This window comes from Prosopis cineraria, unplaced genomic scaffold, assembly GCF_029017545.1.
Source record: "Prosopis cineraria cultivar Desert tree isolate PC_DT_omini unplaced genomic scaffold, ASM2901754v1 PC5, whole genome shotgun sequence".
In the NCBI taxonomy this organism is placed as follows: Eukaryota; Viridiplantae; Streptophyta; class Magnoliopsida; order Fabales; family Fabaceae; genus Prosopis; species Prosopis cineraria.
The window spans coordinates 2,210,125-2,223,233 of record NW_026555336.1 but is presented as its reverse complement, the minus strand read 5'-3'; the positions used below and the strand labels follow the sequence as shown (position 1 = coordinate 2,223,233).

Here is a 13,109-nt window from a genome sequence, read left to right as displayed (position 1 = left end):
GCTTCCTTGGAATTTTTCGATTTCCTGTTACCTTACTTGTGAATTGCATGCAGTAAGTTTTGGGTAGAATCTTTGGGGATGAACCTGAGAACAACGACTCGTGCAGGGAGGAGGATACAAAATTGCCAAAAAAGAATTAATGAGAGAGATGGATGCGAGCAAGAAATCACGGACCAATGTTCAAACTCAATCATGCTCTTTGTGCTGCTGCTTTTGGCTAAAAGCCCCTCTGGGACCTGCCTGCGTTAATTCCCTCTCTTCTCTTTCCTGTCATTTGCTTTTGGATCTACTTTCTACTCTCTCCCTCGTCAAACTAATTCCCATAAGTGTAACACAATACTCCTCCACGGTGGAAAACAGTAATTTCTTCTTTCGTTTACTGTTGCGCCTCATGACTGAATGAATAATCACAATTCTTTTGAATAAAGAGAATTTCTCCGCATGAATAGCGAGAGGGAAGGGCAACCGAGGAAGATAGAAAAGATTTTTGTGGTGCAAGATGATGGCCACTTTCCGGTGCACGAGGAGTGGTCCTGAACCTGATGACTGATGAGTGATGATTTGCTGGATCAATGTGCTTTTTGTAAATACACATTGCCTATCATGTGTCGCTCTCGTCCTTTAACCCTACCTTATCCTCAGCTTGAATATTGAATCATGATTGATTCCCCCTTTTTCCCCTGAAAACTTACTGTACCAAACAAAGCTTCGTCAAGTTTTTAAATTCACCGGGTCTTAATTTACTTACACAAACAAAGTCACCTCGATATATACTCAAATGATTGAACCGGACAAACGCTTTGTGTGAAAGTCATCGTCGTACCCATAAGTAAACCTAACACACACTCCTATAGTATAATACCAACATTGACTACTTAATAATTAAACAAGACATTAATGATGTAACCTTGGGCATTCCAAGAAACGCACAGGCACGTTTCTAAATGGGTATGAAAATAATAGAGTACAGGAAGGAGAAACTATTGCAATTGCCGTGCAACAGACCAGTATAACGAAACTACTCTTAAGAACAGTATTCTTTAACAAGACTCAAAAACTATCCGCTGCTTACAACATAAACAAGTCCGTTTACATAATCAAAGGGGGTAATAAAATGAAAGCTTCTGCGGGGGCAGAACAGAATGAAGAAGGGTGTGGGCGTGGAGCCTACCGTACCGTATCGGAACCGTGAAATCGGTGCCACCGCGTGGGCTTGAGGCCCGCCCACAGGTGACGTGGCCGAGTGTATAGTGTGTATATGTGTTTGCCCTGTTACAGAACTGACATACACGTACTAGTAACAAATTTATTTTACGATGCCTAAAATTTCAGTGAGCGGCAAAGACACGGGCCCGGGCCCGAAACTGAGTCATGTTGATGTGGGGCCCGGCTACCATGCAAACTGGTTGGTAGACCAGCCTGTGCGTGGGGCCCTTTCATAAATGAAAAGTTTCGTCAGTTTCTTTCCCCATTGAACGTGGAAGTTATGTTACGTTGCAGGGCCGAGTCAGTGAAGACAAATAAACCATTCTAGAGTGGGGATTGCCTCCGTCCATTGGGGCTTCAGTCTCTTGGTTCTCGTAATAATCAATGAACAATCTTCTGTCTCAGACAGTACCAACATTCAATGACCTTCAACCAAATTCGCTCGCCCTACAGATTTAGTATTAATTAGCCGTTACTCGAAACAAAATTGAAACTAGATCCTCCTGAGTAAGAACATAAGAGTAAACTTCTTGTGGCTTCCGTCAAAGGATGAGATGAGATAACAAGTATTGAATCACTATAGCTGATCAGCCTCGAAGCAGCCTTTTTCATGTGGTCCTATATATGTGTATATGCTGCAAAACTATATGACAGTTCCCTGATATATAGCTAGCTTAGCGTGGTCCATTCACAAGACCTCATGCTTAGATCTGGGAAACCGTTCAGTGTCTACCATTTTATCAAGGGGCTAGTTTAGTAAATTGAATAAAATGACAGTGACGTTGCCGTAAATATGAATATATGATTGAAGATCAGTGGATCTGTTTTTCAGTGGCAGGCTTGGGGCTATAAGTGCGACTGTTTTTTTGCTATAAAATGAGCCTATAAATACTGTCATATCATCTCATTATCTTAATGTATATCCCAAAACGTTACTTGGGATTATATACGTTGTTGTGAAACTTTTGGCGTGTATATGCAAGAAATTACCAGGCTATAGAATCCTCAAAGAAAGCAGCTGGGATTGGCGGTTGCAGCAGATCAGCCTAGGATAAAGAAAACATATCCTGGGAGGTTTGTTTCTTCTCAAATAAGAAGACAGATATTAGGTGACAAGTGATTGTTGCTTTGTAAGTTGAATCTTCTTGTTTTGGATTTTACGGCAAAAAGGTGACACTGAGGGGTTGTTTTTCCTTGTACAACAATATAATACAATTAATCCTGTTACACAAGTTTATTACATTTACATATATAACATCAATTACCAAAGCGTGTATGTTCTGGAACTCCGGATTTGGGCCTTTTCTGATGTGTTAGCAGCCGAAGAACAGTAGAATTAATTTAACCTTCGATAGAAATTTGGAAATTAAGCAGGAGAGTATTGATTATGTAATTTATGATTCTAACTACAGTCCATAAGCATCAGGCAAGTACGCAAGTTATTTTGCCCGTCTAAGACAGAAAAAAGCTTCCGTTTTTTTATCCTCTTTTTTCTGTGCAGTATCCGTAATATCAAATCCACCAGAAAAGCTGCCTCATTCGTACAAGCAATACAAGTCATAATTGTCCGAAAGTTTTGACTTAATTTGGAACTCATAAATTTTAGTAGAGTGGTTCAGTTTGAACCCATCCTGATCAATTCAATATCATTTTGATCATATCAAAATAGATTTTATTCCGATTCAAAAATAATCGAGACAGAATTTTATTGGACGAGATGAAAAAGGGTTCGGGATGGGACATGATACAAGATTATCATTGGGACGTCTCGTCCTGTCCCAAATATATATATATATATATATATTATTTTTTATTTTAAGTATATTAATTATATTAATATAATTTATAATTATATTAATTATATCAATTATAATTTCAATACTTGCAATTTTTATTTAAAATTAAAGTTTTTTTATATTAATAATTTCAATGACATTGAGTAAAATGATGATATCTTTCTTTATAATGTATTAATTATATTGATATAATTTATTCTTATATATATCTATTTAATAACTTTTATTTATAATGTATTTCTTGCTTTATTTTTAGAAAAGTAATTAGCTTAGTACATCTCTACTAAAGTAGAAGAATAATGATTTGATGTTGTACTTAATTTGCCTGTTGTTGCTACTTTTATATCCTAAAGATCACTTATATTTGCTATTATAATGTGTAATTGTGATTAATATAATTCAATAATTGACTTTAAATTGTTGTGATTTATGTACTTGTGTTGTTTTTATTTTAAACTTAATAAATCATATGATTTAAAATTTTAATAAACGATATTATCCAGATCTTTCTTCTATATTATTTGATTTATCGGGATGACGGGATGTCATGATCTTGTTTCTGTCCCGTCCTGACTCCTAATAGAAAGGGACAACTTTCGGGACGGGACGGGATATGAGACTAAAATTCAGTTTTGATTTTTTTTTGAGATGGGATATGGGACGGGGGTGTCCTAGTCCCGTTTTGTCCCGTGAACACTCCTAAATTTTAGAAATCTTGCCGCCCCATGGATTCAATTATTACACTTCCCTTTCTTTTAATTTTCTCTAAACGTGCATAGGCCCATGTTATCTGCTGCTGATGCCTCTGAGCATATAAATATTATAATGATCCCGTCCTCAATTTAATTTTGCTGGAATTTGAACGGCTCGTATCAACATCAGACTCAATAATCTAAATTATTTTAAAGGATAATTTGATTATTGAAAAGTTAGTTATTCATTGGTATGAGTTTCATATTTAAAATTTGGTTGTAATTTTATCTTGTGGGGACTTGAAAAGAAAAAATGGCCACAAAATAAATGAGCGCACAATTCAAATTCTCTTGAGAACTTCAATTAAAAAAAAAAAAAAGAATATGAAAGACATAGAACACAGGCAATAAGAGAGTCGTGGAACATTATTCTGTTAGAAAAACACACTGACTTGTCCATGATACTTTCCTTAATTAATCTCAGATGAGATTAGAACTTGAGAACTTTCATTTAGTAGCTGGTAGCCTGACAAGTTTAAATCATCTTTGATTAAAAAATAAAAAAATCATCTTTCTAATTTCATGAGAAAAAGGGCAGAAGATAGAAGTAAAGTAGTACTCCACTGCAGGTATCAATTTCATTATCTTTTTTTAAACAAGAAACTTAGGCGAATTAAATCCAAGGTTCACCATGGGCAAGATAATCCTCGTAATTCAAAAACCACTTACAAAAATATTTATAAAATACTTATCAGCGATATTCTCACATATGAAAAATAGGATTTGAACTTTACACCCTTGTGAAATATAACTGGCATTGACTTGCCAACTGAATTAACAATTGTTGCCTTAAGTTATAAGTACGTAGGACTTAGAACACATCTTTTTTATTTTTTGCATTAGGTAAATTTGCTTTAGATAAATTAAAAAGTTGAGAAGTTTAATTAGAATGTCAATGCATAACACCTAATTTGCATTTGGTTCGCATTTTTTGGGTCAAATTTTCGCCTCTAGCCTTTCTATCACACCCATTAAGTATGTAGCAGGTGCAAAAAGCCCTTTTATAATCAAGTCAAGTATCTGGCAAATTAAAATTGAAATAACCATTGACGGTTTAAATTAGTTTTTCCCCCACTTTTGCTACCAGTATATTTTTATACTGTGAGCATTTCATATCATCAATATATGTATAAAAGATGTAAGAAGTTACCAATGTTTGCATTTAATAAATAGTTCAGTTTATTTTGAGTTCTATATATGCTAATGTATGAGGCTTACTATAATCAAAACTGAACTGAGGCCATATATATAATAGACCAAAAAAAAAAAGAATATTGCTTTCAATAATTCGTATAGCAATATATGTGTAAAACAATACATTGACAAAAAAAAAATCTTCAAATAAAATGGAAGGGCCGTGCAAAGTTGACTGTTATTTATGACAATCAAACAATGGTTTTCTCCATGCACATAAGAAATATAAGCTCCTGTTATTCTGGTGATTAATCAGTTCAAGTCCTATCAAATTGAAGTACAACCCTTGAGTACATATATAGAGGGGAAAATATGGAAATTAAAACAACCTACTATACAATTATACAAGCTAGCTGGCTATAAAGTAACGCTATGTTTCTCATATTGTATCCCCATTTTTCTTTTCTCCAATAACAATGCAAATCTAAGAGGGAGGAACAGGAGAGAATAAAAGTGAAGAAGAAATTAAAAATGGTTTCCCTTTTCTCATAATATAATAAGAAGCTTCCTATAGATCGAATATGATTTAATATGTAATATATGGAAAGTTCAAATGCCTCCAAAGTCTCTAACAGAGAAAGGAGGCGCTTTCTCAGGGATGTTCCCGGCGTGGCGTAGCCCTAGGGTGAGCGAAACATCACCGGCGGTGGTCCCAAACCTAATGAGAGTAGAAGCAATGTCAGAATTACCAGAAGCGGTCCCGTAATCTGCTGCAATGAGGCTGCCATGGCGACACGTGTCATCTGCAACCATTGATCTGTGCGGGGGCAGGTCTGAGTCATAACACTGAGATGCCGGTGGCGCCACCTCAGAAGTGGCGGCAACTGCGGCGGTTGGAGTGGTGGTGATGGCAGAGGCTGAGTGGTTTGGTTGGGTTTCCGAGAAGGGCTGGGTATTGATTGCAATGAGTGAATGGTCGCTATCAGAAGCTTTGATTTGGGATCTTTTGCCTGCCGCTGTTGCTGCTGTTGTGAGTGTCGTTGTTGTTGTTGTTGTTGTGGATGGTGGTGGCGCTGTTGCTGTTGAAGTTGTTGCTGCTGTGGTTGGAGTTTGTGCGACGTTGCTGTTGCTGTTGCTTTGGTTCTTCTCTCCTCTCTCTTCTCCTTCTACTTCTTTAAGTTCTTGTTGGTACATTTCTTCTATCATAGGTTTCCACAGCCGGACCCTGGCATTAATGAACCAGTTTGATACCTGCACAAACATTCAAGTTTATATATATATATTCAACCTTCTACTACACATATCTATATATTCAAATAAATGTCCTTGTATAATCAATCACTGTTAATTAATTACTTCAAATCTTAAATGTCACTGAACAAAACTTCAAAACAAAACAACAGTTCTTGTTTATGAATATATATATGCATGTTTTGAATAGTGATGGCTAGTTATACTATATGTCAATTTGTCATATTTATAGAGATGATTTAACCCTTCATGAAGGAACTTAGAGTCTGAGTATAAATACAAGAAATTAATATGTGCATGCATGCAACGCTAGCTCACTCTTATAACATACAACATGCATGCATGCATAACACGAGAATTTTTGTTCATATTTTAATATATTGGTTTTTTATGTTAGGTGTACATGGGTGCGTGTTTATTTATTTTTTAAATTAAACATGAGTAATTTCTGACTCATTGTTATTTGTCCGTACGTGCGTCCTTAAACAGTGATGAGGCACCGAGGAATCTGCACCATGATTATGTGATAATGCTCTCAAACACAAGTGTGAAACTATTCATCAGTAGTTTCTTCTAACAAGCGACAGTGCTTCGAATGACCTGCTTAGGTCTTCGCTTCACTGACTAGCATGTATCTAGGCATGCATCCATGAGATGTAGGCAAATAGGTTTTTGTTTTCTTCCACCTCACCAGTTAATTACATGCATGTACTCTCTTCTGTTCCTCTAGCACACAAGGGCCTCAACTTCGATTTGTTTTTTTCAGGAAAAATACAAAGCACATTATTAGTGCATGGCACAAGATGGACAAAAATGATTAGGTTGATATAGAAAAAGGGTTCTCTATAACATAAATCGCTGTTACAACTTGAAATTTTGGTTTTTCAGGAAAAGTACAGAATGGTGATGATGTGAAAAAATGATGAGAATGATGCAGGAAGATTTTGTGCTAGTCTATGGAAAAGGACATAAATGATTAAAATGAAACGTCTGAGAATTAATTAACGAGGTAGCAGGTATGAAAGGAGCATATAAATAGCATTTAGCTGAAGATATCATGAAGGCACTCTCAAACTTTGAGGAAAATACGACGAGGGAGGATATAAATATCTCGCAAAATCACACATTTATTTGCCATATTTATGATTCCTCTTGCGGAGTTGGGTGAAGACATTTGATATGAGAGAGAAAACAAGTGCAGTGAGAGTGAAGGAGATTCGAAAACAGCAAACTTTCGTGTCTCGTTGCTTCTGTACTTATCTCTGCTCTCGTTTAATTTCAGAATTTATGTCACCAAGAAAGAATCCAAAGTAAAATGCTAAAATGTATTACTTTCACAAAAAAAAAAGTTAATTGAATGAAAAAAAGAGTAAAAAGAAAGAAAGAAAACAAGAAAACCTCGGTTGCGGTTGTCTTTGTCTAAAAGAAAGAAAGACAGTAGAAAGCAGAGAAACAAAAGCCAAAAGTCCAAAACCATGTAAGTTGCATCTGAAATTACTGCTGGTCCCTCTGTGTGTGTGTTCCATGTGCATGGATGTGGGCCGTGTGCTGAATTAAGCAACTAGCCTAAAAATATTGTCTCATTATTATAAGTTTCTCTCTCTAGGGTGAGTGAAGAAGAGGGGGGAGGCGAACCTGATTTCTCGAGAGGCCAGTCTGTCGAGCCAACAGATGCTTATCTGCATCGCTTGGATACCTGAGAAAATGACCAGGAAATGACATCAGAGTCCTTCCCTTAACAGTATAAAGAGACGCCGAGCTTTCTGTACCCTTCCCTAAGTTCCGACCTTTCCTTCTTTCCCTCCATGGGCGTGACAATCTAAGAGAAAGAGAGAAAGATCTACGTACGTCCTGGCTGCTACAACAGAAGCAAAGTTGATCACTGCACACACTGACCACTTTCCCTCTCTATCTCTATGGCCCCTTAATGATCACTTAATCTAGCGGGAAAGAAATTGAAGTTAGAGATTGCAGTTACACCCTATCATCTTTTACAGCTTTTCGCTCGCAAACAACATCCCAAGGACACTGCAATGTTACTGCATTGCTAGCTGTTGCTCTAAACGATGATCCAATACGGCTCTTGAATTACGGCTTTTCGATATGTTCACACCCCTTTCTCTCTGCCACTCCTTTTTCTCTTCGTTTCTTAAATAATCACAAGTCACGACCCCTGCTTTTCCCACTTAACCATCATGACATCGTTATGTTACGTTAATATCATCACAGCACGAAAAAAGGAAGGGGGAAAAAAATAGACAAAGTATGAGAGAGGACGTACGGATGAAGAAAATGCTCGAAGAGCCAGGCTCGCAGAATGTTGACGGATCGCTCGGGAAGGCCTCTTTGTGGTCGCCAGGCTTCTTGTTCCATCATGCCAATCTGGTGGAAGGCTCTCTGCTGCCTCAGGCTTTGTTCGAGAAGTTTCAGCCTTGGGGTCTCTCCTTTGGTTAAACCTGAGCTTCCTGCTCCGTCTTTCTCTCCCAGCAGCTCGCAACTGTGCCTCAGTTGCGCCGTTATCGCATCCTTCAGGCACCGGAAATGGCGAGACATCGCCTTCTGAGCCAATGCCGTGTATGGCACTGCCGAACCGAATCCCATCACCATGTCAAATGAGTTCACCACCATTTGCATTTGTTCGCAATAGTGGTTGTATCTCCGATCCACCTGCATATATACCCCAAAGTTTACTCTCACAACTTCTAAATGCACACTATGCATGCATAATTGTGGTTTTAACGTTTCTGATTCGCGAATGATAGCGTTAGATGATTAAATAATTAATGATATGTGTTGTTCATTAATATTGGTCTCAATTTATCGCAGACGAGGATATATAAGAAGCAATACATGCAAAATATAAAACGAAGGCTGAATTTATAGGTTGATGTATAATTAATTTGACGGGCAGATGAGGTACAGATATAATAAGTGGGAAATATCATAGATGTCTAGGTCGATCGAACATATCGAAAGATTCGGGGTACAAATAGTTCTTAAGGACGGAGGCAAGAATATCCTCTGGGTTTAAAGTGTCTAAATAATTCTTTTTAAAAAATGAAAAAGAAAAATAATAATTAAAGGACAAAAAAAAAGAAAAAGAAAAAGGAAGGAAGGAAGGAAGGAAGGAAGGAAGACCCACGCGTTGCTGGTCAACTGAGATATGATAACAATGGCTGATGGATCACTTTTAGGAAGAAGAGAAAGAAGAGAGGTGGGAATGGCAATGGCATTCATAACAACTAATTCCTACGTTATATGGGTGAGTGGGATTATATTGGGTTCTATCTATCATTTAAACTTAATTTAGTAATAAGAAGGAACGTCGCTTCTTCTATAATGGAAGCCTCACTCTCTCTCATGGTTTTCACCAAACGAATCTCTAATCATCCCCACCAATCAAATGGAAGCATTAAAATAATGAATAGGTTTCTAATAAAATAAAAGATTAATCAAACACCTGCCGACTCATGCTATGGAACCCTATTATAGTACCCGCCGGCCTTTTTCCCCCTTCCTGGTTTATATAATAATTCAAGATACCGGCCGGAGAACTGTGCGTTGATAAATTGCTCACTCTTGTAGCTTAATTTTATTAATGGAGTAAATAGAAAGAAGAATAAAGATTGGGGTGACCTTGACTCTTTAAGGATGAGAGAGGTTGAGAGAGAGAGAGAGAGAGAGAGAGAGAGATGACATACCTCGTCAAGCATGGATAGGAGTTTGACCTTCCTTCTCTGATGCTCAATCCTATCAGCCGACGACAAAGGAGGAGGATCCTTTAATGAAGATGAAGAACCGCCACCGCCGCCGCCAGGATTTGAACTAGGGTTTGAGTTTTGCCTGGTGAACTTGTTCCTCTTGAACTGCCCTCTCCCAACACTGCAGAATTCTTCGAGCAATTCTTGCGCGGCCTTCACGTACTTTGAATTCCTCAGCACATTTACCACCCCTAATGATGACCCGAACCCCACATGTCCCTGGTGGTTCTGAGCGACTCCGACGGGCCCTTGGAAATGCAATGTCTTATACGGATACTGAGCCGACGAAGACCCTCCGGATCCTCCTTGGTTGTAATACAGAAACCCGCTGTCTCCCATCCTCAGTTCCTCAGCTTTCGCGGCTTCCAAGTGTTGCAACGATGATGATAAGGATAAGGAAAGACCTTGAGCTTCCATAACCCCTCCAATTTGAGGCGGATTAGCAGTCGCGGCCGCTGCTCCTTGCTGGGAACTATGAGGAGCCCATGTGAATTGACCGAAACTCCCTCCCTGAGCACTGAAGCCTTGGAGAGAAGACGAATTAGGAGTGTGGTTCTGAGTAGGAGAAGGCGATCTCGTTTGCGGGTTCATCAGAAAAAGCTGCATGGCGGCAGCTGAGTGCGCATTCATGCTTGAAATCTGAGGATGAGGATGATGATGCTCTAGCATACCACTATTGTCACGGCTATTCTGATTCTTTGAATCTCCCAACCCGCTTAACATCCCTTGTCTGTACCAATCGGTGGCCAGAGGTTGCGACCTGGAGGTCCGATACATGGCCGTCGCCGGTTGGTGCTGTTGTTCCAACAATTCAGTGGCGCTAGCGCCGGGAGGAGGGAAATTGAACATCTCGGATAACATTCCTCCGGTTTCATACACGGGAAGGTTTACAGATTCTTCTTCCTCTATGCCCACAAGAGGCGGCGGCGGGTCCAACCCACCTTGTACCCTCACCTTGTCTCTCCGGATCTGCTGCGCTAACTGTTGCTGCTGGTGCTGCTGCTGTTGTTGCTGGTGCTGGGTTAGAGTGGATCTCTCGTACCCATTCGAGAACGTGAAGATTCCCTGGTGATAATCTTGGGACATAGAATTGGAGTCTAATATGGAAGAAAAGGAATGCTGGGGCTTGGTGGAGAGTGAGAGAATTGGCGGCAGGACTGGGGGTGTTGCTATTCCCATGTTAAAAACTTCTTCTCGTTCATCATCGTCGTGGTCCTCGTCTTCGTCCTTCTCTCCTCAACTCACCCGGCAAGTGCTGTCCAATAATTGAATTCAGTAATTAAAGATCAGCGCCGGAACAACCGAATTAAATCCAACAACACCCATCACGTAATTGAAGTCAATCATGTTAAAAGCATAGAAAGATATAGCACAAGAAGAGAAGGAGATAGAGAGCTAGCCACCGCTTTCTCTCATGAAAAATTGCTTAGATTTTGCTGTTCATCACTTTCAGCTTCTCTCATCCATAGATATCATATATATACACATAGACACACACAAATATATGCGAGTACCTCTTAGAGTTACAGGGTATGAAAGGATGGAAAGCTCTCAGACATCATTTTCCCTTCTGCGGTATTGAAAGCTTGCTGAATTTCCTCTCTCTCTCCCCCCCCCCCTCCTCCCCCGTCTCACATACACTTGCACTCACTCACTCTATCTATCTGCGTTATTTCTTTCGGGCTGTGTTGTCGCTCTGTCGCCTGTTGTCTCTTTCTTTCTCTTTCTCTCCTTTTCTTTCTCTTTGTTGCTCTTTGCAGTAAGTGTTTTTGCAATCTCTTCTGGAAAAAGAAAGACGCAACTTACTCGCAACAAAATAATAAAATGAAAAACGTAGCCTTGTGGGGGGCACTCTTATATCTGTTTTTAAATAAACAAACCTCACACGACGCACGAAAAGGACACACTCGCTCTCTCTTCTTCCCCTTCTCTTACACTCTTTTCTCTTATATCCAATAATGTCTTTTTCTTCCCTCTTTTTAACCTATTTTCCGCTGTTAAGTCCTCGCACCCATACAATTTCTGGTATTAATGGAATTTACTGAACATATTCATCGCCGGGAATGACCTTAATTATCTAGAGACTTCAATATATAATTTACGAGCTGAAAGACACAAACTCAACGATGTATGTATAGCCGAGAGGTTTTAATACTTCCAACAAATTTTAGGGAGTTTTTCTTTTTCAAGTGGCGGGAAATGACGAAAGTGCCATCGACCTGGATTTTTTTAATATTATTTTTAAAATAGTATTTTTATTTTGAATACGTCGTTTGGAGATGAACGCAAACTACGGAATAAAATAAAGATAAGGTCAGTAGAAAGTCATCTCAATGATCCAAACTACCACCATCTTTCGACAGGGCGGAATGACGATTGTGCCCCGGGGAATGATTGCGAATCGCGGTAGCCCTCTCAGTTGGTAAGGCTATTTTAGGGAATTCGAGAGCTACGAATTCATTAATAGCCCAATAGAAGTAAGACAGGGAGAGAGAGGCACCGGAGAAGGAGAAGAAGAGAGATCTTATAAAATTAAAAAACAAATAAATATTTTCTTTTTCTTTTTTAAAGGCGAACGGTACAGTAACATGAGGTGGATGTATGGCACGTGCCATGGGTTAGGATGGGAGAAGTTAGGTTTTGTGTGAGAGATCATGGGTAAATTTGTGAAATGTCTGAAAAGTACCCTTAACCGCTTTGAGGTTGGGCCATGTTCATTTTCCTTTTTGGTTTAGCCTTTCATTTTTACAGGTGTTTTCTATGTTTCCCCGCTCCATAATTTTTCTTTAAATTTCGTTTTATTGATGATTTTATAAACACGCACACGGCTTGTTAAGGTTTTAATTTATAATCATTATCTGTGCTTTCTCGATTTCTAGGGGAATTAATTGAATGAATCACCTAAGAGTACGGATTGGCGTTGTGCTAGTAATTAATTAAGCATATATCTCCATGAACTCAAATAGCTTTTTCAATATCTTTACACATAAAGGAAAGCGTGATTAAGCATATATAAATTAATTAATTGTAATTACATGAAAGACATGATTAATAAAAAAAATTGGCATAACAATGAAAATTTTATGTATGCAGTATGAACCAAGAAAGTGGCCTTAGTTTAGTTAGTTTTGTTGAGATCTAGCCCTCTGTTATACATATATAAATTTGCATGCCTTTGCCAAAAATCCAGACCAGTGGTTAAAACTTCA

General features: G+C 38.6%; 1 protein-coding gene across 1 annotated transcript; it reads right to left on the bottom strand.

The window, feature by feature from the left end:
• Window positions 1-5,165: 5,165 nt before the first annotated feature.
• LOC129311153 (BEL1-like homeodomain protein 4) lies at window positions 5,166-11,714 on the bottom strand. Its single transcript, XM_054953197.1, has 5 exons — window positions 11,415-11,714; window positions 9,841-11,155; window positions 8,421-8,806; window positions 7,775-7,835; window positions 5,166-6,139 (listed from the first exon to the last, which is right to left on the bottom strand). The coding sequence occupies exons 2-5, from the start codon at window positions 11,077-11,079 to the stop codon at window positions 5,498-5,500; spliced, it is 2,328 nt and encodes a 775-aa protein (XP_054809172.1). The 5' UTR covers window positions 11,080-11,155; window positions 11,415-11,714; the 3' UTR covers window positions 5,166-5,497.
• Between the last annotated feature and the right edge of the window lie 1,395 nt (window positions 11,715-13,109).

Excerpts from the sequence above, each read along its gene's own strand:
- LOC129311153 (XM_054953197.1), bottom strand. The coding sequence starts at position 11,079 with ATGGGAATAGCAACACCCCCAGTCCTGCCGCCAATTCTCTCACTCTCC. Across the intron at positions 7,836-8,420 it reads TTCGAGCATTTTCTTCATCC|GTATCCAAGCGATGCAGATA; the intron begins GTACGTCCTCTC and ends TCATTTTCTCAG. Across the intron at positions 6,140-7,774 it reads CTGGCCTCTCGAGAAATCAG|GTATCAAACTGGTTCATTAA; the intron begins GTTCGCCTCCCC and ends ATGTTTGTGCAG.